This window comes from Gymnodraco acuticeps, unplaced genomic scaffold, assembly GCF_902827175.1.
Source record: "Gymnodraco acuticeps unplaced genomic scaffold, fGymAcu1.1, whole genome shotgun sequence".
NCBI classification, from domain to species: Eukaryota; Metazoa; Chordata; class Actinopteri; order Perciformes; family Bathydraconidae; genus Gymnodraco; species Gymnodraco acuticeps.
This window is the reverse complement of record NW_022992308.1, coordinates 1,681,303-1,694,789: the sequence shown is the minus strand read 5'-3', so window position 1 is coordinate 1,694,789 and position 13,487 is coordinate 1,681,303. Positions and strand designations below refer to the sequence as shown.

At 38.6% G+C, this 13,487-nt stretch overlaps 1 protein-coding gene across 1 annotated transcript; it reads right to left on the bottom strand.

Moving 5' to 3' along the window:
- Positions 1-2,015: 2,015 nt before the first annotated feature.
- Positions 2,016-5,698, bottom strand: grxcr1a (glutaredoxin and cysteine rich domain containing 1 a). The gene is made up of 4 exons (XM_034208156.1): positions 5,312-5,698; positions 3,745-3,984; positions 3,581-3,646; positions 2,016-2,296 (listed from the first exon to the last, which is right to left on the bottom strand). The coding sequence occupies exons 1-4, from the start codon at positions 5,696-5,698 to the stop codon at positions 2,117-2,119; spliced, it is 873 nt and encodes a 290-aa protein (XP_034064047.1). The 3' UTR covers positions 2,016-2,116.
- Positions 5,699-13,487: the final 7,789 nt, after the last annotated feature.

The window sequence follows — 13,487 nt, the reverse complement described above, 5'->3', positions numbered from 1 at the left end:
CTCAGATAAAGAAAGCATCGCTTGTGCACGTTGATTTAAATAAAAAAGCAGGCTGATTAGGCTAATTAATATAAAGGAAACATGCGGCTGGAGATCACCAAACACATCCTCAATCCTTCTGCGCATCACATAGTCACTTTCACTGTTATTCATTGACTTATATTGTTGGGAATTTTAGAAAATGTAACTGTTTTTATAATAATCATCGATGCATCCTGTTTTGTTTTTTTCCTCCCCGTTGTGTTCGTCTCCAGCAGCCCACAGGAGGGGGCGCAGTAAACCCGCACAGTTGGGGTCTCATATGTTCATGCAACCTCCCCTCCATCACCACAAGCCTGCGGTTACAAAATCCCAAACCCCATTACTCTTCGGTGCGGAATTGAATTAAAGAAACGAGATGTTGTGCAGCAGTGTCCATCTCCCATTACCCATTGAGAAAAAAACATCATCACGCTTTTTTTACGCACCGTTTCTGTTTCCTTTTTTTATTTTTTACTTGAATAATCGGTTTTGTTGCTGTTTCATTCACAGGTGCAGGAGCATCCAGAGCGACCAGTGTGAGATGGCAGGGGGAAAGGTCTTCATTGCGGCGGATGATCATCGTTTTCACCACACTGCTCTACGCTTTTAGCCTCTTTACAGTGCTGCCTTGTCTGATCATGTTCAAGCAGCATTGTACAGGGCTATGACAGCATAGAGAGCTGAGCTGCGTTTCTCTGACCCTTTGGATGGCAGCCACCAAATGACATCATCCGTTAAAAACACTAAACGGCGAGGATTGCATGTGAGAAATGTTGACTAAAGAGTCACTTGTTTTACCATTGTCATGCTAATGTCGTGTAAAAATGAAATGCATTGCTTTGTTTACGGTTGGAGAAAACTGGAGCACATTGAGTTCTCCTTGGGTTGAATTATTCAATGCAAACCTAAATCCCTTTGCAGCCAATTCATTATTGAACCAATCAGTCACATTGCATTGTGCTGCTCCTGGATTAAAACGTTTTTGCCTCTAGTTTTACCATTGCATTGGAGACAAAGCTAAGCATCCCCCTTTTCCTTTTTTGGAAATTCGAAATGTATTTCAAAACACTGCTGTCAATGAAGGTTTTCCTTTTGCTTGGTTATTTTCTCACCATCCATGAAAAAAATATTCTGTTTGCTGAACCAAACAAAGACTTTAGACTCTCGAGTCATATTTTGTTTCGACTATGGGACCGAAACTGATTAATTGTTTCATTATCGATGCATTGTTTGGTGTATTACAAATTCATGAAGCCAGATTTTTGACATTTTCAAAGGTCTTGTTTTTGCACAACCAACAGATGGAGATATTCAGTTGCCTTGAAGAGACTTCAAAAACAGACAAAGGAAATCAGCAAATCCTAATTCTTTAAAGGCTGTCCAGGCATTTCTGCCAACTTATCAATTATCAGTAAGTATTTGCTGATCTACATTGTTATCTGAATGTCTAATCGACTGAGCTCTAATGTAACACCAGCATGAAATATATAATGTACAATTAAAAAGACTGAAATATGTTGGATTCTCTTGATTTATTTGAATTCCACTGTGTATATCTTACTATAAACGACTAGTTTCCTATTTATTTGATACACCTATGATTATATTAGATTTTTAAAGTTTAATATACAGATTAAATAAGGGTTCAGTTTCATGCCCTCTACTGGCTGCAAGTTGAGCCTTTTTACTTTCCCTCTCTGTCCTGTGTCTCCTCTATCCTCAGCTCTGTCTGATGTGGGATCAGTAATGGGAGCATTGTTAAAGAAGGAGCCTCCTCACTAATTCAATAAGAAGCTTACCGAAGGTGAAACTAGATCATGGCTCCTTGGTGGACAGACATACAGACTCCTAAGGACACATTTCAAGGACAAGGAAGACAATTAAAAAAAATAGCTTGATGTGAATTTTAGAGATGTGCCATACAAACAACACCAGATCCATGATTTCACAGATTTTATTACAAATATTTTTTTCTATACAATCGATGGCCATGGAGGAAGGGTCCTGATGTGTTTCATTTCACTGCCTGTGTTTTACAGTCCAGTGAAATTCCCAGAGAGAGGGGTCAGGATTTTGGTTCAGGCACTTAACATCCTCAGTGGCTGCAGCTCTCGCAGGGCTGCAGGCCGTTCTCGTTGCAGGAAGTGCACTTGAGGGCTTTGAAGGAATCCGTGAAGCAGTTGCGAAACACGGACATCTTACTGCCATGGCACATTGGGCACGGGATGAAGGCGAAGCCCCCGCAGGTCTGGCACGTCTGGGGCTGCTGAACCCTCTAGAAAAACATAGAATATATTTAGTACAAATAACAATTTCAAACCTTTAAACTGGGATACTCTAACATTTTGGGAAATACTGCTATTTATAATACTCATAAAGAATAGAAATGAAGAAACAGCTGGTCTGGCTCTATGCAGAGTTAAACAAATCTAAGCATAAACACGTTATATGTTATATGTTTAAATGACAAGTTGTGGTTTAACTGGATGTACTGTGCCAGACTATCTCTTGCAGCGCACGCACACACTCCAGAAAGTCACTACCCCGAACCAAGAAATAGTCTGGCACATGTCCTGTAATAACCTTATCATTTCAGACCATAACTAGGAGTGTCCAAGTCAGAATAACTGTTCCTGTCATCCTCAGTAATTCTGAGTGGAAGATATCTCCAAAATAGTGAAAAGAAGAACAGCAGTGTCAAAAACCATCTGTAAATGGCTGCACAGTTGCTGCTGCTGCCAGTTACATCTTTTTAACAAATACAGACAATTCTGCTTCAAAATTAGCTTCATATGAGCCATATTAACCTTCTCCTCTAATTCTCAACAAGATGGTGTATTTACCCAAAAGGTGTAGCTACTCTTTTAAACACAACTTCATTTTCAAAATGTTAAGATGTTGTTATCACCCCAGGAGTATAACAGATACTGGCACACAATAAAGCCATGTTGCAGGGCAGTTCTGGACTGATTAGTTCATGCATGACCTTTCCCAGTTTATTTTTTAAATTGCCTGCAGTGACTGAGATGCATGACTTAAATGTCATAGCACTGCTTCGTATTCACTTATGAAGACTTTCATTGGGTCCAAATTAGAAGCAAGGCCTGAGAGAAGGCTAGTGTTTGTGAGACAGAAGTTGCTCCAGCTGAGGGAGACGCAGAAATAGTTTACACATCGTTTTGTACCACCGAGCGATGTGTTGTGTTTGAACAAATGTGTTGAGACAATCAATAACACACCCTCCATTATTATTGATCCATTACATTGCTGTTTGTTCATGTTTTATTTACAGCACAGCTAGTGATAGGGAAATGCATGCTGCCGTTTGCATTGTGTACATTTCAGTAACTATTGGCAAACACAAAGCATAATTTATTATGACTGTAATTACCTTGTTTTAATATGACGTGCTATACATAACATGACACAAATAATTAATCAAGCAGTGTGAGTCAAATCCCTCTGTGACTCAACTCGATTCACAAGAATATAATCTATTTTACTATAATTAATTATTCATAATGTCATTTATTACAATGCAAACTCTGTAATAACCAACCTCAATTTTTGTCAGAAGATCCTGAAGCTCTCCTGATTCGTTCATGCCTAGTATTTTTTCAGCACCCTGAGAAGCACAATTGAATATGTAATCAACTCAATGTGTGGATGTGAAAGATATTGACGTCAGATATCTTTACAAAAGGACTGAGAATAAGATCTGACCCCAAGGTAGTGTCCGTCGATGAACACAACTGGTAATGAAGGAGGCTCTCCCACACGTCTGCACCGCTCTTCCAGCTCCTTCCCGTACTCGAAGTCCAGGGCGATGTTCTTCTCCACAAACCTCACCCTGTGGTTCTGGAAGATCTTCCGGACCAGCTCGCAGCGCTCAAAGGTTGTCCTCACCACACGGAAACTGGTAGTGTAGATCACTATCCGCCCAAATTCAAGAGATAACTCCACCTAAGAAAAAGTAACAATCCTGAATTTAGTAACAGAATTCAGTTTTTTGTTGTTGTTGTTATCCATAAGGATCAAATTAACCACAGGGGTCTTTAAAAGCTACATTTGTAGGTATTGAATGTATTTTTGCTTTCAAATGACATACAGATGTCAAGGTAAAGCAAGGATTCAACCATATTTGGTAACCAAATCCCTTCCTAGGTGTTTGGGCGCTGTGTGTTTGGAGGTTATCACTTCCATTATTACTATCACAAATCTTATGAAATGTGCCTTATTAGACAGTTATACCGCATGTTCTAACTATACTACAAGTTATGCAATATTTCAATAGCTTTTAGGAATCAGACCATCAATATATTTATATTCAAACAAATCAATTTAATGTATAGAGACTTGCACATAGCTGAAGTTAGAGCAGGTGGCCCATCAAAATGATGGGTCTTTCTCATTTAAAGTCATGTATTTATTTGAATTGCAGGTTATAAGTCAACTTATACCGCTGACAGGAAAGCTGCAGGTGAACATGAGTCACTGTTGAATGTGAGTTATTTTCACCCATATGACGCATACAGTATACCCACGCATTGTTAGGGGATGCCTCTCTGTCATGGCAGGTGTATTGCTCAGGACAATGCAACCTGTCAAACACCTGAATGTTCCGTTAATATAAGAAATGACTGTTATAAGCATTTAAACTTCTCCTAAAAATAAACACTATGTCATGACCAGCTCTATTGAATTGACGAAAAAAACGTGGCTTTTTCAATATGACTCTCACCATCACCATTTGCATCTGGACATGAGCCAAAGAGTTACCTCACAAACACTTCTTCCCGCTGGGTTACTAGAAAGTGCAGAGAATTCATTAACCTGATTAGTTTCTCTTGAAACACTTACCGAAATGCATCATTAATCTTTAATTACTCTGTGACCTTGTCTTCTATTGTGAGCTATTCTCCCAGTCATACTGCTCCTATCTGTAACTAGACTTAAGGCGAGGGATGACACTGATGGGAACTGGTGTTATACGATTGTATTAAACAAATGAAAGGGCACATAGAGAATGCAGAGCTCTATAAAAGGTGAATGCCCCATCTCACAATGGTAACCAGTGTAAAGAATGTGTGTTATCTGCCCCATGATTTGGATCTACTCCAAAATGTAATGGGCTCTTGGTCCTTGGCAAACTCTACACCCCTCCACCAAGTACCATGGAAATGTGGCCAGTAGTTTTTCTGTATTCCTGTTGACAAACAAACAAACTAGAATCATGACCTCAATTGGCGGAGGTAATAAGATAAAACTAGGCCCTTTAAGATGTACTCACACTGTTGGCATTGGGAAGGTTTTCAAACAGCGTCTGACCCGCGCAGACTTTGTGCTTGACCCCTCTTACAGTCCCATTTGTACTGAGTATGTTGACCCTCTTGGTGGTGAACATCCAATCCTTTGTGGCCCCTGCATACCTGAGCAGTTCATCAGGCTCGTACTCGCTGTCGGCCAGCTCGGAGCCCAGGTATCCATACAGGTGTACGTCTCCACTTGTAGACGGGGTGCTGGCCCGATCTGCGTCAGAGCTGCTGGTGCAGTCTGAGTCCAGGGAGTCTGAAGGGCCCTCATCCTTAAATATCTCCTTCAGCACCCGGCCGCTGTTCCCCGAAGCCACGCGGAACCTCACCCGCTTCTGTGGCTTCTCCTGTCCAGCCATCGGCATCGACCCCTCCATTGAGAACTCTCTGCCACATTACCTGGTCCTCCACAACATTGCAGCGTAGCTCCTCACTTCTCATTCGGAGGTAGACACTTAGCTCACACACTCTAGTTTGTTCCCCATGGATTACAACTACGTTTAATCCTCGCAGTTTGAACAGATCTAAAAATGACTGGGAGCCTGTAAGCTGCCTTACAGTCGGACTCACACTGCCAGTAAATAATGCATGCATCTCTTCCATGGCAACCTCGCAAGCTAAGCTCAAGTAAAATGATAGTTGTCTTTAAATTATTCATCACAGTTTACAAAGTTTTCACCAAAGCTTTGACAGAAGACTTTTAATGGCCTGACTTGTGTGCTTTAATCAAACAAATACACATTTATATCTCTACTGACAAGATAACAGCCAAAGCTGTGAGGCAACAACAGCTTCATTTCATGATTCACTGCACCACATATGGTTATTTCCTACAACATTAAATATTTAAAATATAAATAACGATTTAGTTGTGAGACTGCTGAAAACATCCACTTTCAACACAACTTTTTCACACAATTGATATCATCTGGTCTGCTCATTTGGTTCAGACTAAAATATCTCAAAAACTAGGCCTATTTAATGGTCATTAATTCAATAGGCAATTAATCCTAATAACTTTATTGATACCCTGATTTTTGTTGTTGTGACCAAACAGTGCTAATTAGCAAATGTATAGCATGCTAAGACGCTAAACAAGCACTATAACCTAGTTTATGTGTTAGCTATCCAGTTTAGCTAACTCTTAACATGTAGTTGAGTTTAGTGAACATTATACTTCATACATTATACAGATCTCAGCATGTAAGCATTGTCATTGTGAGTATGTTAGCATGCTGAAATGAGCATTTTGCTGAAAGAACCTCTGCAGTACTGTCTCACAAAGAAGCTAGCATTCTTGGTTGTAGTTTTATTTGAACTTACAAGAAACATTTAGATATTACTTATAGGCTTCTTTAAAAAGTGATTCATCTATCTGAATAGGACACGGAGAAGAGAAGAGGAAGGATAGGCTACCTATGATCATCATTAAACGTACAGAAAGAACAATGAGGTAGTATAAGTAAGAGAGGACGTAACTTTAACAATAGAAATGAATGTGGATGCTTAATTTCAGATTCTACAGGCTCTTCATTTGTTCATTCATTCATTTGAATTTTTGTTTCCAAGAGTTGGAACATCTTTATCATCTTAAGGAAAGTATTAAAAGGAAAGTAAAATGTACTGTCTCATCTTCCAAACACATGTAAGTGGATATTCTTTTACTGCTTAATGTGTTACACCCAGAGAGGGAGTGCAGGTGTTCTCCTTGGCATCCTCAGAGCAAAGGAGAACCAGACCATATAATATGTCACACTGACACAAAACAGCAGCGTGTCTTCAGAGACGCCTCGACCAGTTTTCTTTTGTCACAGGTGATGAAGCAGCTCCCTGGAGATGTGACAAGTCAGTTTATAGCTGTGACAGCACCACTCTGTTTGAGTGCTGCAGTTTGGCCCCTGATGTAGGATCCACACACACAAACACCGTGCTGATCATTAAAGAAAATCCATCTGGGAAAATGTGTGATGTGTCCAACCAAGCTTTAGTTACACCCTGAGAATGTAGTAGTATTTCGAGTCTGGCTCTGGTTCCTAGTCTTATTGATCTAAAGTGACAACTTAAAAATGTTAGAAATAATTACTCCTGTTAATAGTCTAAAGATATCATGAACACAATTGTATAATAGGTCCCTTTTAAGAAAAAGCTTCCCAAGTAAGACTATTTTGTTATTCCAATAGGAGATTTCTGTCCGTGCTGCTTACAGATTTGGGGCTTGTCTCTGGTCTTCACTTGCTTCATAGGACTTACTTGATAAAAGGTGATGTATGATATCTGTGTTTTTCTGTGGGATGTTAGAGTTACATTTGACCCAAAAACCAATAACAGTTGTTTCTAAAAAAACGGCAAATCTGCTTTAAAGAGTGAACCTGGACAGTTAAATAAATAGCAGATGAGTAAATATAAGTCTTCTATACAAGTCTTTCTTTTTCAGTCATGCATGTTCGAGAACTGCAAAGCAATTTGTGTTTCAGTGGAGAGTGTTAGTGTCAAATGCTTCGTATTGAGGGAAATTATATCTTAAAGATACTAAATACCGATGCTGCATAAAGTTTTATATTATATTATTTTACACAGTGCTGGATGGATTACAGATTCTACATTTTGAATTTGGCAGTCGGTGCCTGGATAAAGCTGCTTATGTTTCTCTGCCTGCCAGTTGAACATACTGTTCTTATAATTGGAATAAATCAGTCAAGGTCTTTGCATATCATTTTCATTTTAATTAGTTTTATCTCAAATATCATGGAGGACCAGTTTCTCAATCATCCGTTTCCCATACACTATAACTTTCTGTTGAATTTAAAAACCTTTTCCATAAAAAGACTTCACATGGATACAGTACAACTACAGTGAAATACCAGTAGATGAATTAGGATAACGAAAACAACATGCTCACAATGTTATTAAGTCTCCTATGAAGATAGGACATGTTAAACACGACCAAAACTGAAGTTATTGTACTTGGCCCGAAGAATCTACGAAACAAATTATCTAAAGATATACTAACTATGGATGGCATTAATTTGGCCTCCAGTGAGACTGTAAGGAATCTTGGTGTTATATTTGATCAGGATTTATCCTTTAACGCCCACATAAAATCAATATCAAGGACCGCCTTCTTTCATCTACGTAACATTGCAAAAATCAGGCATATCTTGCCTCAAAACGATGCAGAGAAACTAGTCCATGTATTTGTTACTTCAAGGCTGGATTATTGTAACTCCTTATTATCAGGGTGTACCAAGAAGTCAGTCAAGTCGCTTCAGCTGATTCAAAATGCTGCAGCGCGTGTACTAACTGGAGTTAGGAAAAGGGACCACATTACTCCTGTTCTGGCTGCCTTACACTGGCTCCCTATAGAACACAGGATAGAATTTAAAATTCTTCTTCTCGCCTACAAAGCCCTTAATGGGCAGGCGCCATCTTACCTTAAATAACTCATTATACCCTACTGTCCTACTAGGGCATTGCGTTCCAAGAATGCAGGGTTGTTGGTTGTTCCGAGAGTCTCTAAAAGTACAATGGGAGCCAGAGCCTTTTCTTATCAAGCTCCACTTTTGTGGAATCAGCTTCCAGTTTGTGTTCGGGCGGCAGACAGCCTATCCGTTTTTAAGAGTGCGCTTAAGACCTTCCTTTTTGATAACGCTTATAGTTAGGGCTGATTAGATTCAGCCCCTAGTTTTGCTTATATAGGCTTAGTTTGTCGGGGGACATCTTACTTCTTCCTTCTCTCTGTCTCTGTCTCTCTCTCTGTCTATGTACTCTCATGTTCCGATTAACCCAGCTTCCCCAAATTTCTTTCTTTTTGGTGTCTATATACGCCGGGATCCGGAGTCATGGATGATCCTGCGGTCCTGTGTCCTGCATCGCGAGCCCTGGATCTTGAGTCGTGGCTGTGGTCCTGGATCATAAGTCCTGGATGGATATCCTCGTGGATTCATCTTCCTATTATACACACATGCATTTCCAAACATTTGGACTACCTATGTTGCAAATGTATTATCTTTTCAATTTACACACAGCATCTATTGCACATCTGTCCGTCCTGGGAGAGGGATCCCTCCTCTGTTGCTCTCCCTGAGGTTTCTCCCATGTTCCCCTTTAAACTGTGGGTTTTCTCCGGATTTTTTTTCTTGTACGATGTGAGGGTCTAAGGACAGAGGGTGTCGTATTGTCATACTGATATTCTGTCAAACTGTGAAGTCCACTGAGACAAATGTAACATTTGTGATATTGGGCTACCGCTATATAAATAAACATTGATTGATGATTGATTGATAGGACGGGATATTCTTATCTAGAGTTCAGTGGAAAACACCCACACCACGTTGAGTCAAGCAGCCATTTTATCTCACTTTAGTACATTTATACAAGAGCCCACTGAGCTGGTGATAGTACATTCAACCTGCAGAGCTTATCTCTCTGCCTTACTCATCAGTAGTGCAAATGTAACCTCGCCAGCCAGCTGTTAAAAAAGCAATTTGAAAAGATTAATACTTTTAACACTTTTTAATTTCACTGCTGTTCACTGCCTCAACTGTGACTGAGTGGAAGAAGTCAAACAGAGCAGGGTGATGAATGGTTTTAATTTTGTGCAGATCGAATAAACAAATGTATTCACATATTGCCAGCATGATTGGTATGCTAACTTTATAATTTGACTGATTTGCAGTACATTTTAAAATATGGCTTTAATAAGACACAATCTGATCTTCACAGCAAGGGACTGAGAGAAAATGATATATAAAATACTATTTTAATGCAACTCTTACCTATAGAGCACAACATTTCTTTTTGAGCAGGTTTGACAAGATCTGCACACATTAATCAACGTATGTGAATTTGGTGTAGGTAAAATGACTCTGCAGTGACACACCATTTGTTCATTAGTTGGCTATATAACTGGCTCCCTAACTGCAGATCAACGTCCACAAGGGGGCAGAGTGCAATTCAATTACAGCAAAATGTCACGCTGCCCTATCCTTCTCTCTGGAGCTGAAGGCAAGGAATGAAAGATGCAGCTGCAGACCGGGTGGCTGCATCCTCCAGCTATACGTTTGATCAGTCTTTAGAGCTGGGGGAATTATTTATGATACAAATAACACAATTATCTAACCCAAGTGGGAGATTAAATGTATCCTGAAAAGCTATTAAAAACTGGAGTACATATTGTTTACAACGACAGGTTTGGTGACCACTATTTCTTATCGTTTTGAGAATATGAAAGCCATTCTTGAGTCTAACAACACTACAAATAAGAAATGGTTTCAGTCCATCTTAATGTTTTAGCTTAAGTGATATTTCAAAGCTGTGGTGAGAATACAAGTCAAACTAATGTCCATGATAAACAATGTATTTTCAAAGTTGTTAAGCCCTGTAGCATCAAGGATACATTTGGGAGAGATTTTACAATTGCCATTTTCAGTACCATGGGAAAGGAATACGTTCTTTATCCTTTATAATGAACTTTTACAACATTCCCTTCCATTTCCTTTATTTAGGATTGTTTATAGTCTATTCTATTATTGCGACATTTTTGTATTGACTGTACTTCAGTAAATAATAACCCTTTTATATAATTGTATTGTTTATGGAAGAATATAATTGTATTTCATTTAGAGACAGTTGATACATTCTTCATTTATTATACTGAAAGCATCATACTATAAAACACAATTACAGTGTTATACTGTAAAGTTTCAAAGATTTTTCCCAGACAGACACCTGAAAAACATTATTTATCAGCTGGTTATTCAACCACACTTTTGTTGTCTATCTCTGAAGGTCAGACACGGCAGTGCAGACTCATCATTATTTGATGAAGAGAAGGTAAACAGAAGGATTTAAAGGTTGGATGAGACGCATTTTAGATGAGAGGAGATTCAAGGATCATGATCACTATTTTATCAAGCAGCTCAAAATTATTAAAGTTACGAGTGAGACTTTTCAAAATATGTAATCACAAAGAAGCCATGGCTCAAGACAAATCTTAAAAATGTAGTTTATTTGAGTGACTCCCATTGATCAGCACTGCTCTGCACTCAAGACACTCTATTCTTAAAGTTTGTATTGTTTAAGCTTGATTGAAGGCCAAAAGCTGAGTTTAAAAAAAAACATAAACTCATCTAGAATAATACTGGGAAAGATGAAATGCAGTTTTTATTGTTATCAATAACCTAGCTCATTTTGAGCCTATCAAACGTTTTTGTAATGGACTTGATTATAAGGTCATGTTGACATTTTCATTTGTCATTGATCTTTTATGCATTGTAACCACAGGCTGCCAACATGTTTATTTAGACTGTACCTTATCGGGGAACAATGGTGTTCAAAGGCAATATCATTTTTTTTAAAAAGTGGTTCACTCTGATAAGGATACAAATATATAAACTGATAAAAACACTTGTGCGGTTTGAAATCGACACACATTTTGACAAAGGTGGAAATTGTTGGTTGAATGAGTCATTGTTTGGACTGGATCTGCTGTGAACACAAAAACCAGCATACACACACACACCCAGCCGAAGAGGCAGGCTTCTTGTCACTGTTGCTTAGCAACCGTGGGAGCTACCCGAGCCAAATCCCTGTGGTGGCAAACTGATGTTGAATTAGGAGGAGTGGGGGAAATAAAGAAAATCTTTGGGAGAGATGTGTCTCTAGCAGGCGCAGGAGGAGGCGTGGATGTTCAGGTGTTCATTTCTTTTTTTTGGATGTGGTGAATGTTGAGTTCCTGTAACACAATCGCATCCTCTGCTTTTGTTTTATTTGGCTATTAAGACTTACAGTTCCATTTAGGAATTTAAAAACAGGAAAAACATGTTTATTATAATATGGACAAACCTAACTCTTAAGATACCTTTGTTCAAAAAACACACATATGCCTTCGAGCATCTCTGTTCAGACTTCAGACACAAAGAAGCATAATCTTGTGTTCTTAATCCCTAAAACAGTAAATACATTTACTCTTAAAGGTAAGGATGGGTCTAAAGCTACTAACGAAGACTGTCATATGGTTTGAAAATATGCAACGAGTTTGGCAGAAATAACTAGGGAATCACTCAACGCATGCACATAAGCAGGACAGTCGGCATTATGTAGGCAGAGCCACATACGCAGCAGACGACTGTAGTGTCTGTAACACTGCAGTTCTCCCAGGCAACTGCAGTGGTGCTGCTGCTGTACAAATGCTGTGACTGGTGTGATTTGCATTTCAACTGCAGTGAGAATGAGAACACACTTTGATTTACTGTACAGCCTGGCAGCAGCAGAGAATGCATTGTTTCTGCTTTCTCTTTTGTACTTGCATGCATAATGTTTTTTTACGAGTCATATTTTTGGAAAACATGATGAGAGGTCCACATTAGAGCAGATTTATGATGGGAGAGTGATGTGCAGATGAGGGATATAAAGAAAACCGTAAAATAGAATTAGACCCCATGGATTTGATCTTCTGCTAAGCTTGTTTTGAGAAGATAATCACATGATAAAACAGTGAATGACATAAATGTCTTCTTACATCTGCTTGCTTCCATTGTTGTGATCCTAACTATCCAGGATTTTATTTGTGATTGTTTATGAGTTTAGTTTTTCCTACAGGAAAGGACTAATCTTTAAATCATTAGTCTATCTGTTGGTGACATAACATGGGTGCTTAATAAAAGGTGTGTATTACTTCTGCCATATTAGACATTCAGAATCATCCTTGAATGTTATCAGAGTTGCAGGTGCAAATGATGATGGAGTATACAGCCACATGGCCTACAACCAAATGTCCATGTAGATACAACCGAACAACATCTTAAAAAAGCCCAGTGCTCAAAGTGTGGTTACTGGACATTTCTTTAGCTCACCATTTACAGCCAGTTTATTCTTGAATATATTGACAAAGACTACACTACAAAATGTCCTAATATCATATATATATTTATTTTTGGAGATCTAATATATTCACATATTACAAATTATATTTCAACTATGATTTGGGATAAAGTGATTTTCACAATGTATTTATAAACTAAGAGATATCATCCTAATGAAATGCAACATTATACGTTTTTAATAAATCTGATAATAAATTATTAATACAATTATGTTTCTTTTTTTTCTTTTTTTATATATGCCATAAGAAATAACCAAATACAAAGAAATGTC